Source organism: Clupea harengus, chromosome 3 (genome assembly GCF_900700415.2).
Source record: "Clupea harengus chromosome 3, Ch_v2.0.2, whole genome shotgun sequence".
NCBI lineage: Eukaryota > Metazoa > Chordata > Actinopteri > Clupeiformes > Clupeidae > Clupea > Clupea harengus.
Genome location: NC_045154.1, coordinates 10,781,922 through 10,809,421, shown reverse-complemented (window position 1 = coordinate 10,809,421; position 27,500 = coordinate 10,781,922). Strand labels below are relative to the sequence as shown.

At 47.1% G+C, this 27,500-nt stretch overlaps 1 protein-coding gene across 1 annotated transcript in view; it reads right to left on the bottom strand.

The window, feature by feature from the left end:
- tmtc2b (transmembrane O-mannosyltransferase targeting cadherins 2b) overlaps nucleotides 1–27,500 on the bottom strand; it is a 125,188-nt gene that overhangs the window by 54,540 nt on the left and 43,148 nt on the right. The window contains exon 2 of the mRNA XM_031564539.2: nucleotides 18,108–18,687. Coding sequence (XP_031420399.1) covers nucleotides 18,108–18,687 — 580 coding nt within the window. The remainder of the gene's footprint in view (nucleotides 1–18,107; nucleotides 18,688–27,500) is intronic.

Below are 27,500 nucleotides of genomic sequence, written 5' to 3'. Positions count from 1 at the left end.
TGAAAGCAGTCACTTCTGCTGATCTTTTGCAACAAGGCAAAATACAATGCAAAACAAAACAACTTGTGTTACAACTTTATTTGGTCTCCCCTTACAGTAAAAGCAGTGAGAGCATTCATAGCCAAAGATCTGCAGCCCTATACAGTGTTGACTGAATCTGGATTTCGTCACCTGATGAAAAAAAATTAACCGAGTGAACAAAGTCCCCTACCACACACATTTATTTAGCGAAGTAATTCCCGATATGAAACATCACGGAAAGAAATCGAAAAAAGCAGTGACACCGACACTCTGTGTAGCTCTCTCCACTGATAGACCTCCAGAGCAACTGAAAGCTACCTCACTCTTAGATGAGACAGAAGTTTTATTTGTCTATAGAAAAAAATAAAATAAAGGGCAACGTGTTTTTAATTAACCGTACCATTACTGTGGACCAAAAAAACGTGATGCATACTGAACCGTGGGCCCACTCTACCATTGCATCCCAAACAATGGTCCTAAATCCAGCTGACTGCCTGCAGATAGTCTCATCATCCCATGCCAGGCAGCTTTCTCCCCCTTACAAGGTCCAGACAAGACCACCCTCTGGCAATGATGAGTGTGTTAGTGTGTGTATTAGTGTGTGCGCGGGGGTGGCTATCCTCTTTTGCCCCCTGTGCCACTTTCAACTCCCTGCTGATGGTCTCTGGCCTGCGGCCCACACACTCATACTAACACACACACACACACACACTCACACACTCACTCCTACCTAGCAAGGAGAAAAACACATATGTCATCTCTCTCTCTCTCTCTCTCTCTCTCTCTCTCTCTCTCTCTCTCTCTCTCTCTCTCTCTCTCTCTCTCTCTCTCTCTCTCTCTCTCTCTCTCTCTCTCTCTCTGCTGTTTCTCTCTCTCTCTCCTCCTCCTCTATCTCTCGTTCCCTCGCTGTGCTGCGGGGCAGGACCTCCACTGCTAAGTGCCTCCACATGTGCGATGGAGCGGCTGCTCCTCCAGTTACGTCTCTGCCGCTGCGGCGTCACCGCTGGGGAATGGGCCAGCCTGCGTCAGGCCCTGGACAATGGCTAACAGGAGGAAGGGCTGTCTGCATGCAAGGGCTGGGACCACTACACTCACAGAGAGAGAGAGTGAGAGAGAGAGAGAGACTATGTGTGAGCGTGTGTGTCTGTGTGTCTGTGTGTGTGTGAGAGAGAGAGATAGGGGGAAGAACAGAGAAGAGAGAGAACGGAAGAGAATATCCAGTGTTAGAAGAATTCAATGAAGGTATTGAGCGGCGGACTGAGAAACTAACGGAGGACGGAGACTTCATCAGAGTGCGAATGAAGTGAAAACTGAAGGATCGAAGAATAAACGAGAGCAAGCGTCTGAGAGGCCCTGGACCGAAACAAGCCTGATAGCTCCAACAGGGAGCACATTAGCCACCCTGATCCACCCAAAGCTCCTTGTGAGGAGGCTAATCTGCGGCAGCCATTATCTCCACGGTAAACAAACACACACATCTACCTAAAGCCACACACAAACACACACTCTGCTCTGCTCCAAATGTGGATCTGCCCGAGCTCACGCTCTGCCTCTGTTCATGGCAAAAACACACACTCTTTATCTATCTCTCTCTCTCTCTCTCTCTGCTCACACACACATGCAAAGTCTCCTCCTGGCCGGTGAGGGGTCCAGCGCAGAGCTGCATGGTGGGGCAACGTTCCCCTGCTGCCTGCTATGGTTGCTTTAGCACGCCGTGCCAGTCCGAGGAATTCCTGCTTTGTCTCCTTTGTCCGTAATCCTGTTTAGCTCGAAATAAGTGGTTTAGCAACTCAGTGAGAGGCAAGTTTTTTCCCCCTATTACCCCTCCCCAACATACTCCCTCTCTCTCTCTTTCTCTTTCTCTCTCTCTTTCTCTCAGTCTGTTTCTTAATTCAGTTTCAATCAGTTTACAGAAAGAAACAATTTAGTCTTTATGAGGCAGGCATGTGAGGGTAATATCATGGGAGACGAGGAGCGAAATAGTCCAATTAAAGAGACGCTTTCTTTTCCGCACAGCACCTCGCCTTTGAATACTTGGTGGCCAGAGACGAATGGGAAGAAAAATGAATGAAAAATGGGAGGCTGTTGGGGAATGGGGTGCCGAGGGGTGGCGTGGGGGTTTTAAGACGTCGGGTTGCTTGCTGTTCCCCAATTGAGGCCAGGCTTCAGGAGACAAAAGAATCACTCTTCGCACTCTCCACTCTCCATTGTAACCTGCAAAGGCTGACCAGGGATGGAATGAATCAAGAAGAAAAATATATAAGAGTTCAAGCTTTATGTGTGTTCAGGGTGTGTGTGTGTGGGGGGGTGGGTGTGCTGCACTACAAGGAGGTATGGATCATTCCTCAGCTGCTTCATGGGCAGGAGAGAGGGAGGTAGTGGACTCAACTTTCAGTTCAGCTAAGATTTAGAAGCAGCAGATTTAAAGGATTTCTTTGGCTGCCATACTATTTTGCTCTAATAAACTAGATATAAGTCTTGGCAGCATACACACACACACACACGCGTACGCGTACACACACACACACACACACACACACACACACACAGACTAACAGACCCCCTGCCTGAGAGCTCAGATTAAACCCCAGTGTAACAGCGCATGCGGTCCGTCTCCTGTGATGGTGAAAATTCCAGTGCAGATTTTAACGAGCTCAGCAGCAAAGCTTGTATAATCTCCCCTGATTTTAAGGCAAAATGACACCGCACTCATGCTTCATGGCGAACAGAACACACTCTCTCTCTCTCTCTCTCTCTCTCTCTCTCTCTCTCTCTCTCTCTCTCTCTCTCTCTCTCTCTCTCTCTCTCTCTCTCTCTCTCTCTCTCTCTCTCTCTCTCTCTCTCTCTCTCTCTCTCTCTCTCTCTCTCTCTCTCTCCTCATACTTATGGTGAACTGGATTAGTTTTCTGGCACCTCATGACAGAGGATCTACGAGCTGAGCATAAAGTTGGACAGTAATTGACTTCCTTGCTGAGTGTTCACTGGAGGCCATGACATGCGGCTAAACGTCCCCAGTGATGCTGGCTTTCCAAACAGCTGGATTGGCTTGGATTCATCTGGAGGTGAGGACTTTTGCACCAATGTCCTGCATCTCTGTTACAAGAGAGAAGAGAGAGGATAATGCTTCTCATCCACTTTCAATTCAGTCCTCTCTCTCTCTCACAGACACACACACACCCACAGACAGACACACACACACACACACACACACACACACACACACACACACACACACACACACACACACACACACACACACACACACACACATAACAGGAGATGGGCTGATTGAGAGAAGGGGAAAATGGGGAGAGAGAGAAGCTGCAGGGGGTCAAGAGTTCAAGCTGAGACCCATGGGTGCCAAAGCAGGGGGTCAAACCACTTAACCTGCTGCGCCCAGGGGCCGAGCCATTGTGTGTGTGTGCATGAAGGAGTGTCTGTTAGTGTGTGTGTGTGTGTGTGTGTGTGTGTGTGTGTGTGTGTGTGTGTGTGTGTGTGTGTGTGTGTGTTCGCGCGTGCATGCATGAGTCTGTGTGTGTTTGTATGTGAGTTAGAGAGAGAGAGAGAGAGAGTGAGAGAAACGGGATTGAAAGTAGATGAGAAGCCTAGCAGGCAAATTACATCATATCCCAGAAAGTGTTGAGGGATACAAGTACTAGGAACAGCCTCGCTCTCGCTCTCCCTCTTCCTCTCTCTCTCTCTCTTTCTCTTTCTCTTGATCTCTCTCTCTCTTTATTTCTCTCAATGTGTGTGTGTGTGTGTGTGTGTGTGTGTGTGTGTGTGTGTATATGTGACCCATAAACCCATCTGACAGACAGCGCCAAGGGAGGAACAGACTCCTGAAACACACAGAGACGTTTACTGGCTCCGGCCCTTTAGAGATAAGCTAAACAAAACACTTGCCTAAGCCATGACTGCACGACACACCAGTCAGATAAGCATCAGGGGAAGACTTAGCCCCGGAGGGAAAGACAAGCACTCCTCTGTCTTCCGGATGCTCGGGCAGTTGACATATTTATCTCCTTATTTATTTGTTGGATTTAGGTAGTCTGCACAATCCTTAATCCCGACTGATTTATAAACAAAGTAAGTGGATGGAAGTAAGACACCATCTTCAGAGCAGGACGACCATCAGCAGCTGAGTCCAGCCATAAGACGGACAGCATGCCGTCTAGAAGGAGGCACTATTGTTATGTGAGGCTCTGCGTCACTCCAAGACTGAAGGCGCTGAAATAAAGCCATTAGGGCGGTATAATGTGCTCTTGCATGTCTCGGGAGGGAACCACAAAGCATTTTAAGAGCTCATTTTCAGCCATCGATATTAAACTAAATGCCTCTCGAGTGGAGAGCCAGAGACGCGGAGACCAATTTGGAAAAAAAAACCTCAAGAGCCACGCACGGAATGGGAAAATGCCCAGTGCAGTGAAATAGAGGTTTACATGGGCAGTACCCAGGCTCTAGTACCATACCACCCTGTTCCTGCCAGCCATAATCACAATGGCAACATGGGCAACATGGGCAACATGGGCAACATGCGCATCCCCCCCCCCCCCCCCCACACACACACAAACACAAAAGAACATTCCTGAGGCACACAGACTGTAACATATTGACATTGGAGGTAGGTGGTTTCTGTGTGGATAAAACACAAGGTGGCCCCCTGAGAACAACTGCCTCTGGAAGTAACACAAACAAACTCACTAGAACCAGCATGTCACATGCTGAGACATATACAGATACAAATACAGATGCAGATTAAGATTACGATAAAGACACACACACAACACACCACACCACACACACACACAAGCACAGACACAAGCACAAGCACACACACACAGAGTATACCTATCCATTTTACAAGGATGCCAAGAACAACTGAGAGAAAGAAGGCTGTGCTGTCACAGTGGAAGCACAGCATATGAACATAACGGAGCTGAAATGAGTCTACTCCTGAATTATAGGTTGAAGTGCCTCCCACACAACTCATGGACTCAATCTGTCAGAATGGGAATGAAAGAGAGGCTCCCCCCCCCCCCCCCCCACACACTGAGAGAGAGAGAGAGAGAGACTAAACCCACTGTGCAGTGGCACTTACAGGACACACACTATCCACAGGGAAAACATAAAGAGAGAGTTTGTGTGTGTGTGTGTTTGTGTGTGTGTGTGTGTGTGTGTGTGTGTGTGTGTGTGTGTGTTTATTCCTTTACACACGCAAAGATAAATAGAGACATAAATAGAAAGAGAGGGAGAGATAGTGACAGAGATCCGAGTGGCCTGAAACTCAGCGAACACAGAGCAAACAGCACAGTGTGGTCAGCGCTGGAAAGAGCAGTGCGGGGGTACAGCACAGCCAGCGCTGTCAATGTGTGAGCTGGGTCCTCCTCGGGTAAGCCAGGGTCGGCTCACTCACTCCGACCCCCGGCGTGTTTCTTCAGGGCAGCTCTCATATCACCGCTGCCACGCTATATATGAGCGAAGAAAAATGACTTTGGGGCTCCGATCCTTAACAATACACACACTCAGCCCACCGGCGCGGCCAAGAGAAATACCTTTAACCATGTGTCTTAATTAAAGGCAAATACACTCCGCGCGGCATCAGAGAGGGAGAGAGAGGGGTCAGGGGAACTCTATTCAAAAACAATGTTATGAGAACGAGAAACCTCAATCCTTCCAAACGGGTAAGAACAGGAGAAACATTTCTCAGCACATGTTTATTGCGTGAAACCACAGTCAGGCCGTGCTTACACAAGCTCCCTTGCTCTCTCCATCTTCTCTCTCTCTCTCTCTGTCTCTCTCTCTCTCTCCCTCTCTCTCTCCTTCTCCCTCTCGGTCTCCCCTTGTACCGTTATTTGCTCTGGACGTTTTTCGGCTTTGCTGGGTGACACGGCTGAATGAAAACGCTGAGTCATGCTCGTCACAGCACCGGGGTTGGCCAGTGAGGTGTGGTCTGATGGTGATCCTCAAATGCAACAAGGGGGGAACCATTTGCAGGAGCCACGGTAAAGAAATGCTCTTTATCAGAGCCGCCAAACCTCCTGATCCTGACAGTCTGCCAATAAACGTCACACGCCACAGTTCATGCCAGACCTGCCTGCTCATCCTGACAGACAGGGCTCCTGTTTTTGCTTCTACACTCTCATGGACTGCCGCCTCATTCAGCCATCGTCTCAATCAGATTCAAACCTTCACAATGTTACTATGCTCTCAGCGTCCAGTCACATCACAGTCACATTAAAGCTGGATGGGTCACCGTCTGACCCTGGCTTGTTCTCCCGACATCTTTAGGTTGAGGCCCTGTGCTACCTCATCTACATGACATTGTGCTGTTGTCTGGCCGACTGTGCTAACATTGTGCTGTTGTCTGGCTGACTGTGCTAACATTGCCTTCTGGTGTGTGTGTTTGGGGCTGGGGGTGGGGGGTGGGAGTGCAGTAGGAAGTGCACCCTGGTGAGTTGTAGTATGTAGCGACCGCGCTGCAGTAAATGAAAACTCCACAGAGCCCAGTCCTATCTTCCTTTCTCTTCTTTTCTTTAACTCACTGTTTTTTTTCTGCTCTTTGGGATGAACTGACAAACTCCATTTAGAGTCCGAAGTATGGGATTGCCTATGGAGCGCCTTCCATCTGGCTGAATGTGACAGGATTCAGGAGAAGAATATACACAGCGAGTGAACAAAGGCACAAGAGACACAGAGGCGTGCACACACACACACACACACACACACACACACACTTAAATGGTCTTCCAAGCACACACTCAAAAAGGTATGAAAACAATAATCTGCAACATAATTTCACAGTTCAGCAACTTGCTAAGATACACTCCCTTTGCTTCAGTCTTTGTGTGCATATGCGTATGTGGATGAATGTGTGTGCTTGTGTGTGTGTGTGTGTGTGTGTGTGGCGGGGGTGGGGGGGCGTTATAGAAGAGCATCAGAAACATTTGGCATCTCCATTAGGCCGCACGACACACACATATGGCAAGTGTTATCACAACTTCCACACGCAGTTTTCCCTCTCATCAGTCACATTACACACTGGCGTAGCTACCAAAGATGCTTATCACACACACACACAGTGTATAACTAATGTCAGAAAGACCTGATAGCATCTCACATCACCACTATTCATGTTATTGGATCTAGATAGCATCTAACATCAACATACTACATCTTCTATACCTGCAAAGATGACATCTAAGTAATGAGGTGGTTCCTCATGGTCTTTTAGGCTGCAGGAACCATCAGAGAAGAATCAGAGCAGATAGACAGAATCAAATAGACAGAAAAAGAAACAATCAAGAAGAGATAACTAGTGGAGGGAGGGAGGGAGGGAGGGAGTGAGAGATAAAAGATTCTGCTCACTTCTTTGGAGAGAGGGAGCTGCTGGGAATATCAAGCCAAAACAAAGACAAGATTTATATATGAAAAAAAAAAAGCGAGAAAGATGAAAGGCGAAAAAAACAGCCCAAAGAGTGGAGTTTGAGGAGTGTGTCTGACTGGAGCGCTGGTTCTCTAAGCATGGCCTGCCATCTCCACATTCAGCATTCCTCCTCATTACCCCGTGATTTCAATAGGACTGTGGAAAACGCCAGACGTGTTGGCAGAACCTGGGCGTGTGTATTAGTGTCTGTTAGCCTTCTCGTGCGTGCCTGTGTGTGTGTGTGTGTGTGTGTGGTTGGTGGAGTGATGAGGTGTGTCTGAATATGAGTGAGAGTGTGTGTGTGTGTGTGTGCATATATACATAATATAAGTATATATATACACATACCTAGCCTTTATTCATACATATATAAGATTTTGTGGGGGAGAACAAGACCAAGAGAGAAAGAGAGAGATGAGAAGAGTTATTTTGCTCTATTCAGATGGGAACTAATGAAAACGAATGAATGCATGAAAGCCCTGTCTGCCCGTACTGATCTGGTTAGAGGAGGAGGAGGACGAGGAGGAGTTCTCTCCTCCCAGCTGAGCCGAATGCTTAACTCCATGTTTATGAGGAAGATGTGTCCAAATGTGGCTTTGCTTCGCCGCCGCTGTAATCACTCCAATGTGTCACAACAGAGCAATGAGCAACGAGACTTGGCCAGGACCACTCCACTGCTCCCATGTTATAAAAAAAAACCTCGCGTCACAGGATACCGCCTGCAACTCAGCGAGAAACCATTTCGAAAGAGGGAGAGGAGAGCTTGAGAAAGAAACATTGTGGGGCAGCTGCAAATCATCAGTATGGTCTTTCATGTCTTTATTAGCATGAACAACAGTGTACCCATATGCAATAATCCCTTTCCAAGCACCACCCGGAACCCTGAGTTGCCACCCAACACAGCCAATGAGGAGGCTTCTCTCTGCAAGTATGGCCAAACAGCCAATGAGATAGCGCCTCACTGCAATTTTAAACATCAAATTAAGGATTTTTAAATTAAAACTACTACAAATCCTTTCAGTTTGTGTCCAATTAAGAGCTCACAAAAACTAAGTTAGATTTGTTTTATATTTTTAAGAAATACAACTTTTCTATGGGGGCCCTCTTTTCACCCTGTAGGTGTGTGAGTCCTTCTGGAATGCAGCTTTCAGTGTGGTGAAATGAACACACACATGCACTCACTCACACACACGCACAGAACACACTTCAAAAACCATAGGCACACAGAAGCCACTGCAGCCAATCTGGTGGATTGAGTTGCTGTAATGTCTCTCTGGCACAGGCAGAGGGAAGGGGAAAGTGGCCTGATGTGGAAGAACCTCAGGGCAGGAGAGGACCCTAAAATAGACCTCTGTCTTCACGGTTCAGTAGCAGGGAGATGACGTCTGTTCCGCCACCCTCTGCCCTGAGAGAATGTTCCGTACGAGTTGAAGTGTGTGTGTGTGTGTATGGGGGGGGGTTAGAGGGAGCCCTCACAGCGACCTTTCCAGCTTGACGACCCGACCCCCAAACACTACCACCCCCCCACCCTCGACTTCATCATCACACATAACCACGAATGACAACCTATCACCTTGGCTTAGCATGACGCTGCTCTGACCCAGCAGATGACTCATTCTCAGACTACACACACACTCAGCTGAGGTGATGCTGTTTCATGTTTTTTTCTCTCTTCTGTTTCTCTCTCCGGAGCTCCCTGAATGCTGTTTACTACCACACACACACACACACACACACACACACACACACACACACACACACACACACACACACACACACACACACACACACACACACACACACACACACACACACACACACACACACACACACACACACACAGAGAGTTCCATTATACCACTGCACTGAATTAAATTGAATCGGTTTTCTGGGGGAAATTGCTTCAGCTCCCGACCCAGGCCTGGGAAAGCAGCAGATGGAGAGACTTAGGCAGCCAGCCCAGCCCAGCCACTCACACTGGCTCACACTCCCCCAAAGCAGCGCAGCACGGCCTGCACACTTCCTGTGCCGAGCTGGATTAGGGCACCTCAAACGACATGAGCGAGTTCTAATCACACCACCCAAACATCAGTCTGATGGAGGAGTGACAAGACAAGATGAGTGATAGTGATGGTGATAAACAGGCAGTAAATCAGGCAGAGAGCACCCTCTCTCTCTCTCAGTCTCTCTCTCTAATCGTGTCATTTATTCTCTTGTTTTCGGGTGGACTGACTGCCAGCTCAGCCTGATGTGTTTACAGCAGATGGGAGTATGTCTGTAGAGCCTAATCAGGGCTGTGCTGTGCAGTGCTGTGCTGTGCTGTGGAGACCAGCTGACAGACACCGATATCAGCGCCTCACGCTCAACAGTCAGGCTAGACTGATTAGCAGAGGCAACAAAAAAATGGTGAACGCTGCGCAAAACAGCAAATGCTCACAGGATTCGAGTGGGATTCCTCCCTGGGCTGGGAAAGTGACACTGAAAGTAGTCAGCTGACAGCCTCGAGCCGCAAGCTCATGCTCACACTCACACTCACAGACAGGCTGACCATGGCCGGGCTAAATTTAGCCGCCGTGTGACCGCCGTGTGACTGGCGGCACAGTGGCCATCGTCCGGTGCTTCAAGCGGTGAGGTCAGACAGGGGATAAAGAGAAGTGTGGATGAGAGATAGCTAGAGAGAGAGAGAGTGAGTTAACAACAAAAAGAGTTAGCAACAGAGGGAGAGATATTTGACAGATATAAAGAAAGATAGAGACAGAGGAAGAGAGAGAGAGGAGAGATGACAAAGTGAGAGCAGGAGGTCACACTCTTGCCCTCACCCAGCGATTCACGCCCAAAGGAAGGGGAGGTGATGAGAGGTGAAGAAAGTGCGACAGACATGGGGGGGGGGGGGGGGGGGGGGGGTGGATGTGCCCAGATGTGCCTCTGCCATCTAAATCTAAAGCTGGCACACCCAGCCAGGGGCACCACGACAGACCCAAGCTGGAAGAGGGGCCCCTGAGGTCAGCTGAGGACATCAGCCCACAGCAACGACAGTTCCGTGAGAACCCATTTGAAAACTATGACTTCGTGCAGGAGACTACAATGACATGTACAGAAACCACCGAAGGAGTCCCCATACCATTAGCTTGCAGTGAGTTTCGTAATTAGACAGCTACAGTGCAGCAACACCATGAAACGCAACCGCCTGTCATACTATTAAAAACAAAAAGTTATAATGGGTTTTCAATTCCAACAACAACTAGCTAACCAGTAATGTAATAATAGTAATGAGTGTATGCTATTTAGCTTGCTAGGTGTTTTGTAAGGAGTTTGCATTAAGGTTCTGGCTGCTAATAACCTGTTTTTAATGGCAGATATTCTATGCAATATGGTTGTTCAGGGCTGACACTGTACACAGCTTTAGCACAACCTAGGATGTAGCCAAGTCTGTGAATTAATAATTTCATAAAGATCTTTAAAAAAGGCCTATTGGTGGATGTGAACTGTGCTGGCATTCTTTTCTCCAAACCAATATAAATAAAATCTGTTTTCCAAGCTAGCAGACCAAATAAAATTATGCTATTCAATTGGCAGTCAGTGACAGATCATGGCAAGCTAGCTGATGCGATGTAGCAACATGTTCAATGCTGCAGATGCTCAGTGAGTAGTCCATTGCAGTCATCACAACTCCAGGTTTGTTTGTTATGCAACAGCTGTGCTATTATATTACTGAGGATATCACTGCTGCAAAGCCTCTGCCACCTTCTTTCTTGAAACTATCACATGTTGCTAAGCAACAACAAAACCAGTAGCCTGCTATCGTATACAATGCATACAACTGATAGTAGGAAAACACTCTGAATAATGCTTTAATAAGATCCTAACACAAGTGTAGGTTATGGTTGATGTACAGATGGTTGATTTTTTCTTTGGTTTTTACACACCTTAAATTCCACAGAATCACTAAATAAATATTTGCCTCTCTCACACTTGTCAGTGTCAGCGGAGTGATCTGTGTGTGTTAGTGTGTGTGTGTTCATGTTTGCCTTTGTCTGGTTCACCATCTATATGTGTGCAGTCAAACCATCAAATATTGTTTCCATGGTCTTTTTACTGCTCCCAGCCCCCACATATTACATTTTATCTGGTCACCCAAATACAAACACTCACCTCTCTCTCTCTCACAGGTACACCCACACACCCAGCCAACGTACACCCAGCCCAGCCGGTTAGGCTGCATTTAACACAATATGTCATGTTCCTTGCTGCTTGATAAATGACAGCGGAGAGACTGGGAGCTGTTCCACCCAAATAAAACACTGCTTCGCTACGTACACACACTACACAGACAGGAGGCCAGACACAAACTTTGTGTGTGTATGTATTTATATGAGGAGTGAGGTATATGCATGTGTGTGTGTGTGTGTGTGTGTGTGTGTGTGTGCGTGTGATGTAACCATCACTTCTTTCCCTCTCCATGGACTAGAAGATTATAGCTGCTGAAAGTAGCAGTCTGCGGAGGCGCCATAACAATAGGACTAAACTGCTCTCCTAAAAGCGCTTGAGGGCACTGAACCCTTTCTCAGGCCCCATACATAAACTGTTTACTCGCATGTATGCAATAAACAACAGTGTGCCCCCCCCCCTTCATTTATTTACTTACACTCCCATTAAGACAAAAGAAATCCCCAGAGATAACCGTTTGTCGTGGAGTGGTTAAAGTATTTCGCTTTAATAGCACAACAAACCGGCAATGTGCGCAGTGGAAAAACAGCGGAATTGCCAAGTCCTGGGGAACAAGACGTTTTTACTGCGCATTTCTAATGCATAAACACTGAGCTCACACCGAGAGGACTGCGCCGCGCTCGCCAAACTAGGTGTGCTAATTGTGTCTGACTTCAGTATCTCTTACTGAAAATGAGCCCGCTAACTAGTTCCACCCAGAACACGTGCTCATAAAAGCTTCTTTTTTTTTGTTTGTTTTTTTTGTTATGTTTTCCACATAAAGATAAAGTGATTACACCACTTATGCAATTGGTGCCAGGCACGTTACATTTGAGAGCCATTCAAATGTAAGATGGGAGGAATATTGCCTCCTTCTATAAAAATGCTATCTCCACAGCGATAAAAAAAAGGGAAGCGAGAAGAAGCCGCATAGATGAGGCGAGGCGACTGTAAAACTGTCGAGAGGTATGTTTTGCGGCCGGTCACGGTGGTGACGTGAGTATTATTTAATTGACCCTGACCCAGGGTTTCCCACAGTAAAAACAGTGCTTCTGCTGCCGCTGCTGATGCAACGGGCCTTTCCCGTGAGACGAGACGAAACGAGAAAAGAACGAGACGACATAAGATGAGTGGAGAGAGAGAGAGCCTTTTTTCACGAGAAGAACTGTGGTGCAGGCAGATGTTTGCGGTGCCGGATATTTTAGGGTGTTTGTTCATCACAGCCTTTTAGTTTCTTTGTTTTTTTCCACTGCTCTCTCCCTCTCTCTCTCTCTCTGTGGCATCAGTTTAACAGGAAAACTGAGGGAGAGGGTTGGGCCAAGAGGCATTTCACCAGCCCAGTGCTGAAACATCTGTTGAAGCGCTGGTACACTAGATCGTCCTGATTGGCTGTGAAAGGGAAGCGCTTCCCTTTTTTTTTGGTCTCATTTCTTTTTTTAAAGGGTGAGCGACGACCAAAAGCATCCCCGAGTTCCACCAAAGCTCCCCATAAAAAAATCCCCCAGAGTTAAAGAGAGAGGGATGCAGCCAACAGGCCGTACAGCACAAGGCCCTCTACAGTCCACATGTGTGAATGTACTTAAGCTTCACTCCCAAACACACTTGTCCTGTTACGCAGTCCTTCACACACAGACAGAACATGAACGCATACATGCAGTGTAGTTGTCAGTGTTCTATTCAACAACGAGTGGACAATGATATCAAACAGCTGATACTTGATCACAAACTCAGATACATAGTAGACATACCAAAGAATACAGAACACCCCCCGCAAACACACAAACACACCATCCAATCAAGTTAAACGGCTGTACGTCCGCTAGAGGAAACTGCCGTAATCAGAGGATGTGCACATCCTGAACTACTGTCCCTAAACACACTCGCTCACACACAGACACACACACAACCCTGTCCAGTAGGGGTGTGTATCTCTCCTTTATAAGACGATCCGATACTTATGTAGATACATGAGCTACAATACGATTCTGGGACAATACATTACAATACGGAACGATTCCACGCGATTCTGTGAGATGCGAGGTGATGCAATCTGATACAGTTCTTACATGTTTTTCATGTAGACATTAATTGTCCATTTTTAATTAAAATAAGCAAATTCTATAAACGTGGCATTGCTTACCTTCATATGGATACATTTCATAAAAGAGCAGGGAATACCAAGTGTAAAAAAGGAAAACAATTGGCATTTTAGTATTAGGTGTCATTGTGTTTATTACTTTTCCAATAGACACAGCTAGACAAAAGAGACTTACTGTATGAACAAACATTTTGTTTGAGGTGCCTCACGCAGACAGTCAGTTAGGGGGAGAAATATGAAAAAAATATTTAAAAAAAAAAAACTCTGAAAAAGCCCTACAGTACACTGCAATACACAAATGTTGCAAATTGTACAGATTTATTAGCGAATGAGAGGCGCTCTTTCTGATTCACATCCCTACTGTCCAGTCCCACTGACCTCTGTCTTCAATCTTTCACAGGCGTCCAGTTTCGGCCCTCTCCCAAACACTCACAGGAAATTACACCATCACAGCGCACGCACACACACACACACACACACACACTCACACACTCAAACACACACACACAGATTAGACGCACAAACTCAGACAGGCCTGCAGGGCAGAGATTAATCCTGCGTGGTTTGGTCCCTCGCATGTCAGAGCAGGGCCAGATACGCAGGATATCCCCCAACACTGATATAATAAATACAGCATGAAATCAGGGAGGAGATTCATTAGGCTGTTCAAATAAATCGCTCTCCACTCTGCTTTGCCTCCGCCACTCTGTTGTGCGCTCACACAAAATATGGCCCCCTCGCACGACAAGTGCAAGGAAATTACATCATTGCTAACAGGAAATGGCACAATTGCTGTAACTTTCACACAGACACAGACACACACACCCACACACACACACACACACACACACACACTCAGGAAATAGCCCTCTTGCATGACAAATATAGAAGGAGAAACACCTTGTTTGACAAAGTGCCCATGATGCATCATTAATAATACATTGCACCTGCCATTACCCGTCTTCCCGATGTGTAACCTTTGCCATGACTCCGGCGGGAGCCGTTTCACAGCGCAAATGACACGTTGCTCTAAATAATACATCACACGTGTCTGACATGAGCCGTGGTCCTGTCGGGGAGTCTTGTCAGGCGGCGAGACGGTAATCGGACACATCTCTCGTTGACATTTCTCTGTGGCAAATACCGAAACTGCTGCAAAGTTGGAGCGGAGCGGCTCAGATGTGGGAGGTGGGCCTGACCTGACCCCCCCCCCCCCCCCCCCCCCCCCCCAGGGAAGCACCTCTTTCCAGGACGCACGTGCCGGCCATGATGATGGCTTGGCGGTCCTAGCAGGGAGCTCAGTGGCCCTCGCTCATCTGCCTGCCACCAACTCGGCTGCCAGCGCTGAGGATTTACAGCCGGGCTGACACGAAGCTCACGTCTAATGTAATGGACTCCACCACAATCAGATAAGGAGCCCATTGAATACTCAGGGGACCCGTGACTCCCATTATGTGGCTACTCCACTCCTAAAGATCTCTGTTCTGACAGAGAGAAGGAGTTATTTATGACTTTTTGTTTTTTTCCGAGGCTGTAATTCAGAGGTGTGTGGTATTCACTGAGCTCAGTGGCACAGGCTGTAGGAGTGAGTGTTGAGAGAAAAGCAAGCAGCTGACTTTTTTAAAGACAGACAGTGCCTAGAGGCATAACAGCAGGTCCACTGTTTTTTTTTTCAGACGGTGACAGACTGGGTTTATAAGCCTAACAGCATGTTGTGTGTGTTTTTAAAATGGTGACAGAGAGAGAATCTAACAGTCCTGCCGTGTGGCCTGTGTTTTCCTGTTTCCCCCTTGTCTTAATCACAGCACTTCTCTGACTCCCTTCCCTGCTTTCCTGACGCACACTCTGAGAGAGAGACAGGAAGTCTTAGGCCTCAGAGATTCATGTGCGACTCTCATCGTCGGATTCTGTCCCCACCGCTGACAAGGGGGAAAGTGGTGTTTATTATCTCTTATGAAGATCTGTGAATTTCACAGGGTTCTGGCTTTGCACCAGAGTCCTGTCTTCTTCTTCCCTTTCAATTAAAGGCTTTGGGCAGCCATCAACACCGATAGAGAAATGGTCCACTGGCATCAGACATTGTGCAAAAACTACAGCAGAGTGAGAGAGAAGGGGAAGGAAGAGAGAGAGAGAGAGAGAGAGAGTGTGTGAGAGAGTGTGAACGAGAGAGAGAGAGTGAGAGAGACAGAGAGAGAGGGGGAAGGGAGAGGGAGAGAGAGAGAGCGACATACACAGAGATGTGTACACACATGTCTAGATTCAGCCTTTGACCACACAGATAAGTGCCAGAGGACCGCCAGACTGTCTAAGCTTCTGCTCGCACCACAACACTCAACCACAGCTTTCTTTTGTCCAAAGGTCTCTCTATCTGTCACACACACACACACACACACACACAAAGACAGACATACGCACATAGACACACACACACACACACAGATACACACGTGTTTATACAGACAAGTGCACACACTTGTTCACACACAGGCTTCGATCACATAGATGAAACTGGACGCAGCCTGACAGTCAAGGTCTCCATTCAATGAGCATCCGCTCTCATTCTTTTGTCTTCAGAAAGCAGTCACATACAAGGCATGCATGGAGACAGAGAAGCATACACAGACACACTCACAGACAAACACACAAACACATACACACTCACACACAAACATACACACTCACACACAAACACACACACATACAGACACAGGTTTTCTCAGAGGGTCTTCTCTGTATCTCTTTCTTCTCTCGCTCTCTCTCTCTTTCTCTCTCTCTTGGCTATAGCAGCCCTAGGACAAAGCACCGCACAAAGCAACTATGAGACGTCCATTTGTTTCCCAATTCATTTCCACCTCAACAACTCTCGCTCTGGATCCTTTTTCCTCTTTCTCTCTCTCTCCCTCGCACACACACACATCCTCAGAAGACGGATTGCCAGTATAATGCTTTGTCATGTATACACAGCGCATTCACATCATTACGCTTCATTAAATAATAATTTATCACAGGCAGTTTATTCTCAATTAAGATTAAATAATTAAAATTCCATTACCGGGGATTCAACCGGTTTGTGTGTTTGCCCTTTGTGTAAATTGCTTGTGGTGTGGCGGTCTGGCGGTGAGTGGTGTTTTGGCATTGACTAGCCCTGGTCAAGAGTGTGTTTAGACGGCGAGCAATCAGAAATGTGATCATGTACACAAAAGCCTGGAATGGTCAAGGACCCCGGGAGAAACATCATCAACCTATGTGTCCCTCACCCAGCCCTGAACCCTCATCATCAGCAGTAGCACAGTGACGTGCGCACACACACACACACACACACACACACACACACACACACACACACACACACACACACACACACACACACTTCAGAGTTTTTGTATGCATGTTCAGACAAACACACGCACACGCACACACACACACGCCAACACACGCACAAACGCACACACACATTCCCTAGAGGTGTAAATGCATGCACAGACAAAGACACACACACACACAAACAGAAATACGCACACGCATACAAATACACATGCTCCAGGAAGGCCAAGTGTGTCCAGGCATGTGTTAGAGTGCATGCTCTCTCTCTGCCTCTGTGAACAGGCAGGATGCACCAACACAACCGGCCGGCGTACAGGCCTCTCTCCTCTGCTTCCACCTCTCCCTCTGTATATTTGACTTGCATTCAGGGGAAAAAACAACAGTTTTTCCCTCCGCATCCAACCAGCTGTGCACACACGGTGAAATGTTTTTCAAATTACACCCTAATGAAAAGCAAACAACGCACACATATCACACACGCATACACACATACACACATTCACTCACTCACTATATATATGCTTATATCAACTTTCCAATTGGAGGCCTCTAGCTTGGGGGTGAAGAAAGCAATGGGGAAAGAAACCAAATACATGAGAAACAACCTAACAACCAACTACAGCAATTCCCACAGGTACACACTCGTACAAACACACACACACACACACACACACACACACAAATCCGCAGACACAGACATACAAAGACAGTGCACAGTGCATGCTCACTTAAACACACACAATTGGAGGAACCCAATCAGAATGGAAAATGACACACACACACACACACACACACACACACACACACACACACACACACACACACACACACACACACACACACACACACACACACACACACACACACACACAGCTACAGGAGCCTTGGTGAATCCTGACACTTTAGCATCCCTTTGATCTACAGACACAGGTTATCTACCCATCCCTGAATCCACCCACCCACACACACACACACACACACACACACACACACACACACACACACACACACACACACACACACACACACACTTACCCTGAAGAGGATCGTAAGCAGCTGAGAGAGCCTCAGCCGGTGGACCACAAACACGTCGTAGAGCGCCGCCGCGGCCAGCGCCGTCACTCCCTGCTCCTTCCACAGCATGCTGGCCAGCGAGCTCGCCAGGCACGCGCCCAGCCACGCCCCGGCCCTCCACCGGCTGCCGACGCCGTCGCGCAGGGCACAGTGGCGCGCGTAGCAGCGCAGCGCCAGCAGGAAGAAGAGCGCCGCGCCCACATCCGCCCGGCCCACCACGCCCGCCACCGCCTCCGTGTGCACGGGGTGGGCGGCGAAGAGCAGGCCGGCCAGCAGCGACCAGCAGGAGTGGCCCAGCAGCTGTCGCGCCACGCCGGTGAAGAGGCCCGCCACGGCGCTGTGCAGCACCACGTTGACCAGGTGGTAGCCGCGCGGCTCCAGACCGCCCGCCGCGTAGTTCAGCCGGAAGGAGAGCGTGCAGAGTGGCCGGAAGGACTTGTGGCTGCCGCTGTGTGTCAGCAGCGTGCCCCAGAAGTCGTCGTAGAAGATGTTGAGCCACGGCGTCTCGGGGAGCAGGTCCTGGTTAGTCTTAATCGCTCGGCTGGGGGAGAAAATGTGGATGGGACGGGGGTGGGGGGCAGGTGGGGTAGAGACAGACAGAGAGACAGACAGAGAGGGAGAGGGAAAGACAGAGAGAGGGGAGTACATTGGTTAGTGATGAACAGTAAAAAAAAATCCAGGAGAAAATATACAGTTCACAAAAGCAGGATAACAAGCTCAACGTAACTCAGACCAAGGCTCAACAGGCGGAGTGACCAACATATACACATGCAGACCGAAATAACAGAAAAGCCCTTCATAAATAGATACCGCACTTGTAACAGACTTCTTATATGCTCTGCAAAAATTGGTGTACTCCATAAAGCCCTAGTCACAAGAGAAGATGAAGAGAGAAGGTTTGGGAAAGGTCTTTAGCAGGGCACAGGCATGATGCTTCATAGCACACAAATCCTGTCACATGCTCCTCAGCACAGTTAGAGAAAAGCCATGGTGGATAAGACGTTTCCGAAGCGATTAATGTCCGCACTTAGACAGCATGGAGGGGAATATGCACAGTGGGTCTGTAAAGCTCTTAAACTCTCCGGGAGCACGACTTTATGCGCTTTGAATGGTAGGTGGAACACGCTTTGTGCATGCTACTCTGAAAGTTAATGCAATACAATTTTTTCTTGATTTTCTGTTTATGGAGTCTTGAACTGTTTTTTCCTCTCCATAGTACTTTCTCCCTTACTTGAATTGAACTAATTTAAATTATTTTATAAAAGGAGTATTATTATATTTTACTGCACTATAAAAAAGGCCTGTCTACCTGCTGATGTGTAATGTATTTTTCCCTGCCTTCGCAAACAGACTGAGGATACACGATACACACTGGAGTAAGCATTTCAAAAGATCAATTTTCCAAAGTGCCAATCTTTGAATTGATTTTGAAGAGATTTACCGACACACAGCACAAAACTGAAACAAAGACTAAAAATGCTAGTCTGGCACAGTGACACACTTTAACCCACAGAAAGCCATCGGAGTAGAAAGAAAGATGTGTTCCTCCTTTTCTGTGGGGTTGAGTTAGAATTGAATTGAATTGAATTGAAACCTCGCACCAGCCTATTTAAGCTCTGCTCTATTCCCCCCCTCAACCACTTTGCTCCTCTGATGGGCATCTGTTGACTTTGCCTTCTCTCAGCAGCAAGAGATCACAGTCAAGACTCTTTTCGTTCGTGGTACCTACCTAGTGCTGTCTGTTCCAGCGACAGCCTTGGTGCTTAGAAACTCAGCATATAACAGCATATGTCTCATTAGTTAATTTGATTGAGGCATACATTATAAATATATTCATAGTTTTGGTATTTGGTTTTATAGTAATAATTGATGGTTTTATTTTTTATTTATACTTAATATTGTTTTATGAATTCAATTTCATTATGCATGTAGCCGGGATGGCCTCGCGGCGATGGAAAAGAAGTGGAGGCAGTGTCTCGGATGGTTTGTAGACCAATGGCCAATGTTTAATGTCCGGTAGTATAGGCAAACACGCCAGAATGGAGAAAAACAAAAGAAACAAAAACTCCACACAATAATTCTTAACAAATAAATAGGTCCCTAACAATTCAGCTCCAAACCTGCATAGTAACTCTCAACAATCGTGAGTCAACTTTAGCACTTGGTCGCTCTCCAAACTAAACGAGTTACCTTCGACGTCAAAAAGGGGTGGGAAGTTGTTTCCCCTCAGACTCATCTCTCGACACCTGTTCTGCGCTGGCATTTTATTTAGCCGGCCTGAACCATTGCACATATCACGGAAATCAATTACTAAACCATATCCATATTCCGACTTACTCTCAATCACATACATAGCCGGGTTACCCCATAGACAATCATATTATATAAATACATAGCACACTATTTACCGCAATAGTTATCACACATTACACACACCCCTCTTATCCCACTCCCTTGGCGTGGGCACGTCTGACGGCCCTAGAGTTGAAAGGTCCTTCCTGACTTCCGATCGGGTCGTCCCTTTGTGTCCTGCCTAAGGAAGTCAATGATCCACCGCAGAGAACGCACTCCGTTACTGTCCAGCCCCGTACAACGCCTGCCACGCGCCGAAGGGACTGCTCTTCAATCACCGTATGTCTGCGGTGTGTGTCTTCACGGATGCCGTCCTAATCGCGGGGAAATCTGCGTGTTGTGTTCGTGTGTAAATAAACTGTGTGCTCGTAGCTGTGTTGTCTAGTGTGTTTGTTTTCACCGTGGAATGCATTACCGCTGTGGTAACGGGCAGCCGCACCGTTACAATGCATATTACTTACTTATCTTGTTGTTATGTTAAGTCTTCATCTTAATGATTTTGTAAGTCACTTTGGACAAAAGCGTCTTCTAAACACCTTAATCTTATCCTGAACCTTAGGTAAGAATTAGCTTCTGAACAGTTCTTCTTGAGTGAACAGCTCTGCCAAACTGAACAGTTCTGCTTCCTTTTTTAACGGAACAGCTTCTGTGCTGCTTCTATAAATAACTGCTTTAGGTATGAATGCTAAATATGTCTGTGTGTGCGCTTGGCCAGTCTGTCTGTGTTTTTAAAGTCTGTGTGTGTGTGAGATCCTGCACTCCTAAAGATACACACGGTTTCCCAAACATCTCTCTGGGGTCTCAATTAGCTTCTTCACTGCCGTCACCTTCACGCCTGAGTGAAACTTCCACCAGAACCCCGTCCTTCAACAGCTCCTCAACGAGCCTTTTCTAATCCTCTACTACAGAACAGAGAAGACACAAACACAGTCCTTGTGTAAAGATGGGGACTAAGAAATGCCAAACACAGTCCCTGTTCAACGATTTGAGCATTTGTAAATACATATATAAAAAAAAACATCCGTGTGCTGTATTTCAGCATTTATAAATCTAGCTCTAGTAAAGAGTGAGAATTTATAAATGTGTTTTAAAGACATTGTGTGTGTAATGATTGTTCCTATGCTGCGGAGGACAAGGTGTGGAGACCTCTGCCAGTTCTCAATCAATCAGAAAGAGCTGAGAGGTTTAACAGAGAGGGCGGCAGAACCATGTGGAGCAGTGAAGGCGGTTCCAGAATGGCCTTTTCATTCCAAAACTCATTACATTATGCTGTCCAGGAACAATGCGACCAACCAACTGAGAGAGAGAGAGAACAAAAACCTACTATACTATGAGGGAGGGAGGGAGGGAGAGATAGAGGGAAGGAGTGAGAGAGAGAGAGGGAGAGAGAGAGAGAGAGGAAAAGAGGGTGACAGAGAGAGTGCATATCCAAGAGCTCACATAGTCATTCAGGAACTCCACGTTTTCCACCCAAAAACAAACAGAGTGAAAAAGAGAGATGGGGGGGAAAAGGAGAAAAAGAAAATGACAAAAAGATCACCATGTTGGCATAATAAGGCGTGGAGAGAGCAAGACCAAAAGCCTGCCAGTCACAGAGCCTCTTCCTGCCAGCAAGTGAATGCCTTGCATCTCAGTAAACAGTCTGTGTGTTTGTGTGTGTGTGTGTGTGTGTGTGTGTGTGCGTGTGCGTGTGCGTGTGCGTGTGCGTGTGTGTGTGTGTGTGTGCGTGTGTGGTGGGGGATGGGGAACTGGTCAGGCCAGATTGCCCTCCCCAGTGAGACCCACAAATAAACAAATATGTTGTTTGAAAAAGGGATTAGACAGGAGGGGGAGAGTGAATACATACACACATGCACATGCGCACACAAACACACACACACACACTGACATGATTGAGGAGGCCACACAAACACATCCCCCCTGCAGTTTGTGTTATCCTTGCATTAGAAAAGAGCACTGTTTACAGAGCTGAGAGAGAGTGAGAGAGAGAGAGAGAAAGAGAGAGAGAGAAAGAGAGACTAGGAAAACAGCAAATTCCACTCACACATGCACCTATTTACAAAGCAACACACTAACATACTAACACACTCACATCCTTCCCCCCATTCACACATGGATTCTGTAGCTGTAATTGAGAGCCAATGTCTTTGTCACTCTCTCTCTCTGAGGTGTCTAGGTGTGAAATATGCCCTTTGCTTCTGGCACGAGTACTGCATGTGTGTGTGTGTGTGTGTGTGTGTGTGTGTGTGTGACAGTAGTCAAGGGTAATTGGTCACCTAGGAGAAAATGTGTTAATATACGTGGGTATGCGTTTTAGAAATTGTGTGTGTTCGTGTGTGTGCTATAATTGAAACCTGTGATGGACAGCTCCACACATGTGACAACGAGCCGACAGCACCAGGATGCAATCAGTCCCCATGGTGACAACAATTACCACATCTAATTATCAGATACACATACAATAGACTGAGTGAATGTGAGAGAGTGTGTGTGAGTCTAAAAGTGGGGGGAGAGAAAGTTGACGTGAAGGAACTGGCACTATTCCTTCATGATGAATGTAGCGAATCATTTGATCTTCAGTACCAGCTTGTCGGCACGTCTGCGCGTGTGTGCATGCCTTTGATCATATGATCGAACCTGGAACCACAACCTTGTGTTGTTGCCAGTAGCAACCATATCCACCTGTCATCCTGGTTAGCAGATGGGATGACGGCGTTCACGTTTGTGTGTGTGTGTGTGTGTGTGTGTGTGTGTGTGTGTGTGGTGGAATATGGAACACGGGAACAACTATGGCATGAAGCCCAGAGCTACATTCCCCCATCCCTGTAGAGGAAGGTGACTATCAACAACTACCAAGCAACTGCTTTGCTTCATGAATACAAGACCCCATCTAGAGTTACTGGCACATAATCGCTCTTGCTTTTTTACCAAGGGCAGACAGGGTAACAGAGATAAATCTAACCATTAATGCATCTCTTTGTCTCCATTTAAGCCAACTAGCCACTTAGGATGCAAAAAAGCCATATGGTGCAGATAAAACCAGCAGACTAGCATTTCACAACAACAAAACAACAACATGACAGGATAGAAGGAATATTTGTTAAAAAAAAAAGAAAAAGCTCTCTGTTTGACCGAGTGGTGAGAATCAATTGGGCGCTCAAAGACTCCAAAGCTCAGAGACAAGTGGAGCAGCGAGAGGAGACTTTGTCTCTTTGGCCTCAGTCGCGCGCAGCACTGGGAGACTTCCTCCGACTCAGCGGGAACGGTCTCGTACACGGGGCTGAGAGTATCGCCGCACCACCACCACATCCTTCCGCCCCTGTCCCCCCGGCCGCTGAGCCCAGCTGAACAGCGCTGAGCGGAGTGCTCAGTTCTGGGGACTCACCAATGCCAGAGTGATTTTTTTTTTAACAACTCTCCATTTTGTCAAGTAAAAGACCCCCTATCCACCGTAAGGGCCGTTTGGCCAACTGAGGCACTGAGGTTTATAACATTGCTGAAACAATGTCATCTAATTATGTGTCTAAACTCTAGGGGACAGGAAGAAAGAGAGGTTTAAGAATTAGCTGAACATCCCCATCCGTATAACAGGTATGGATGTGCCAGTACAAGACAAGCCTGGGACAGACAGCGGTAGGTGTAACCTGTGTTAGTTAGCATAGTCCCACACTGGACTCAGATGAGAAAGCTCAGGTATGAGAAGAGGCCCGTGGGAGAAACAGCGCGCTAGAAAAGGGCCATGGAGGCGAGAGGGAGTGAGTGAAGAAAAGAGGGAGAGGAGGGGAGAATGTGACAAAAGTTTAAAAAAAAACTCAAATAGAAAGTACAAGGTATGCAAGTTGAAGAGTACAGAAGTTTCCATGTGTGAGTGGGAGAAACGGAGAAAGAGAGAGAGCGTGTGTGTATGTGTGTGTGTGTGTGTGTGTGTGTGTGTGGCACCATCTCATTATCTCTCTCTCTGCACATTACTGTGTCCCACCACGGTCTTTCTAATATGAAGGGCTTTCCAATTCCTGTGTGAAGAAGACAGATGTTCTGCTTGTACTTAGGGATGCCTCAGAGCTGTGGGTGGCTACAAGAACAAGGAAGAGAGACAGAGAGAGAGAGAGAGAGGCAGAGAGAGAGAGAGTGAGAGAGAGACAGAAGCAGAGAGAGAGAGAGAGAGGCAGAGAGAGGCTGAGTACATAAAGGAGGGGAGAGGCAGACAGAAAGAAAAACATGAAGAGAGAGAGAGAGAAGGTGAGAGAGAAGGTGAGAGAGAAGAGAGAGGGCACGCGCATCTAAGAGACCCAGCTGGAGTGATGCTGATAACAGCTCACAGTCTGACTGTTATGACACAAGTGCTGCTCCACATCATCCACACACCAATGACGATCCAGGCAGAGAGCAGAACTGCCGTCCTCCCACCCGCCCTGCCAGGCCCAGATCTGGCCCAGATGCGGCCCAATCTGCTAGAGTCTGGGCTTCCCCTCTCTCAAATTTCCCTCTTCCCTCTCCCACGCAAATTCCTTAAAAAAAAACCATATAAGGTCTTCAGTCATCTACTTCATTTATCATCAAAATATCTTGGGCGGTTTCACGGGGTCGGTAGCACATATTCCCACGAGAAACAACAGCAGAAATAAGCACTACAGAACGACCCCATCTCCACAGTTATAACCCTCCCCTCACGGCTAATGGCCCACAGACACTGGCCTCTAAAATAGAGGTAAAGCAAACGACAGGAGCGAAAACAAAACAGCCGAATCGGAATACTAAAACAAAAAACCCACAAAACTGACTCCCCGAGAGGAATGCAAAGAGAGAGGTTAAACTGCGGTGTCCACAAGAAGGAACCCACGACCGAAGGACCCAGTCGGCTCTCTGAGTGCAACAAACCCAAGTCTCTCCGCACTCTCGATCCACAGATACGACCGAGGAGCCCCAGCAAAGAAGGCAGAGGGAGCAAGAGAAGAGAGTGCATGCTCGGAACAATGCACAATACTCTTTCTGTTTGTGCCAGCATGTGAAACAAAATGAATGAGAGAAAGAAAGAAAGAAAGAGAGAAAGAAAGAAAGCGGGCCAAAGAAGAAAAAAAAACGAGAGTGAGTGGCAGAAGAAAAGCCAGAGAGAGAGAGTGAAAAAGAGAGTGAAAAAGGAGGAAACACACTGGCAGTTGTGAGGCGAGGCGAGGAGCTCATCCTCCCTGTGCCAACTCTGTGTCATCGCCCAGACGTGGCATGTGAAAGGGCCGCAGTCATATTTCAGGGAGAGCCCACTGTGGCCCCAGCCTGGTGCGCTCAGCGCTGGCTCTCCGCTCTGCGCAGCTCCTTTGTCTGGGGTTTCTTCCCATGAGAATGCCTGCAGGTCAATAACCGAACACCTTCTACTGCGGCCAAAGCCATACTGGCTTCCTTCTGGCTTTCTGTCAAACGCCTGTGCCATATTATAATGGGAATGAGGGGAGTAGATATCTGGCAGGGTTTTTATGCATCGCCTGATGAGGTGGGCCAATATACAACAGACATGGATGAGGTGGAGATAAAGCACAGGTGATGGAAGTGTATGAGAGGGAGCATGATTTCATGAATAACATCACGGCTGGCATTCGTCTGCAATGGTTTGTGTACTGTTTCACAATATTTTGCAAAGTGAAAAAAAAAGAATGCTAACCTGAAACACATCTTTAACAAGGATATAATATTGTACACCTATTAGGCTTTAAACAAACAACGTATCCACACAAACTATCCCTTTCATACAAGTACGGCAATAATGTTCCAGGTGAGACCTACATGTTCTCATCAGACAGACCATGGGTCAAACACTCTTCAACCAATTACACGGTGTGGGGAAACCTAACCATCGTGTAAGGTTACACTGACACAAAGGTCTTACATAGAGTTAAAGTCCATGAGATTGTTTTTAAAGGGAAAGCTCCTCTAAACCACCTCTTTGTCTTTCCCCCTCACTCATTTCTCTTTCAAACAGCGAGATGACAGGAGGTCAAAGGCTAACGATGGCTTTGCAGGCGCTCAGGCCTGGCCGTGAGGGCGTTGAGTGGATTTGGCTGACAGAGACTTAAGTAAACTCGGCCTAACAGGCCTGCATTATCGCACCCAACATGTGAACAGACCCAATAGCACCTCATTAGTAACCCCACTTCAGTGTAAACCGTGAGGGGAGAGAGTGAGAGCAGCGATAGCATGTCTTTTCAAGAGTTCGGCATTGTTAGTCATGCTAAACAGCAGACATTTGTCTTCTGTGAGCGATAGAGAGAGAGCGAGTTTGACGTTAGCTATGCGCGCGCTGTCATACATAGAAAACACAGATGAGCCTTTGAAGGAGTTCAAAGTGGGTGAGTCTGCGGAGCGAGTTACAGAGAGTGAGATAACAGCCTCTGGCAAAGTTCTTCGTTTTACACCCTTTTACTTGTGTATGCAGGTACCTGGAGAATATGTTAACCATGTAAATGCATCATGCACACACACACACACAAACTGAGGGAACGTCTTGTCTTTGGACTTTCTCTGTGCTAGAGGCCATTGGCTTACAGCTGTATGGATAAACTTGAGAAGGTCTACCAAAAGAAAAACAAAACAGTTCTCACATAACTTCCACAGAGCTAATTCTTCATTTATGTTAAGGGATGCTTGTTAGTTGGGTTTTCAAACGGAACATTTGTGGAGTGCTGAAGGAAGGTAGGCTTCTCACTAAGACGTCTCCACCTCCTGCTCTGTGAGGCTACTTTGCATATGTAAATTATTTGTTCTGCGTCGACTCTCATCTTGCGTTCTCTTGAATTGAGAAGGAGGCAAAAAAATCCCACTCATTTAAATATATTAATTATTTATAGCGCAGAGCGTGTGATTAAGACAAGAGGCTGGCTGGATGTCAGGGGGCTTATTTAGGCTGAAGAAAGAAAACACATTTCAGCGAACCAGGTCACGTAAAAAAAAAAAAAACCCTGTGGCATTATGGTAGCAAAAGTCCGTGAAACGCAACCGAACTCTTAAAACAGG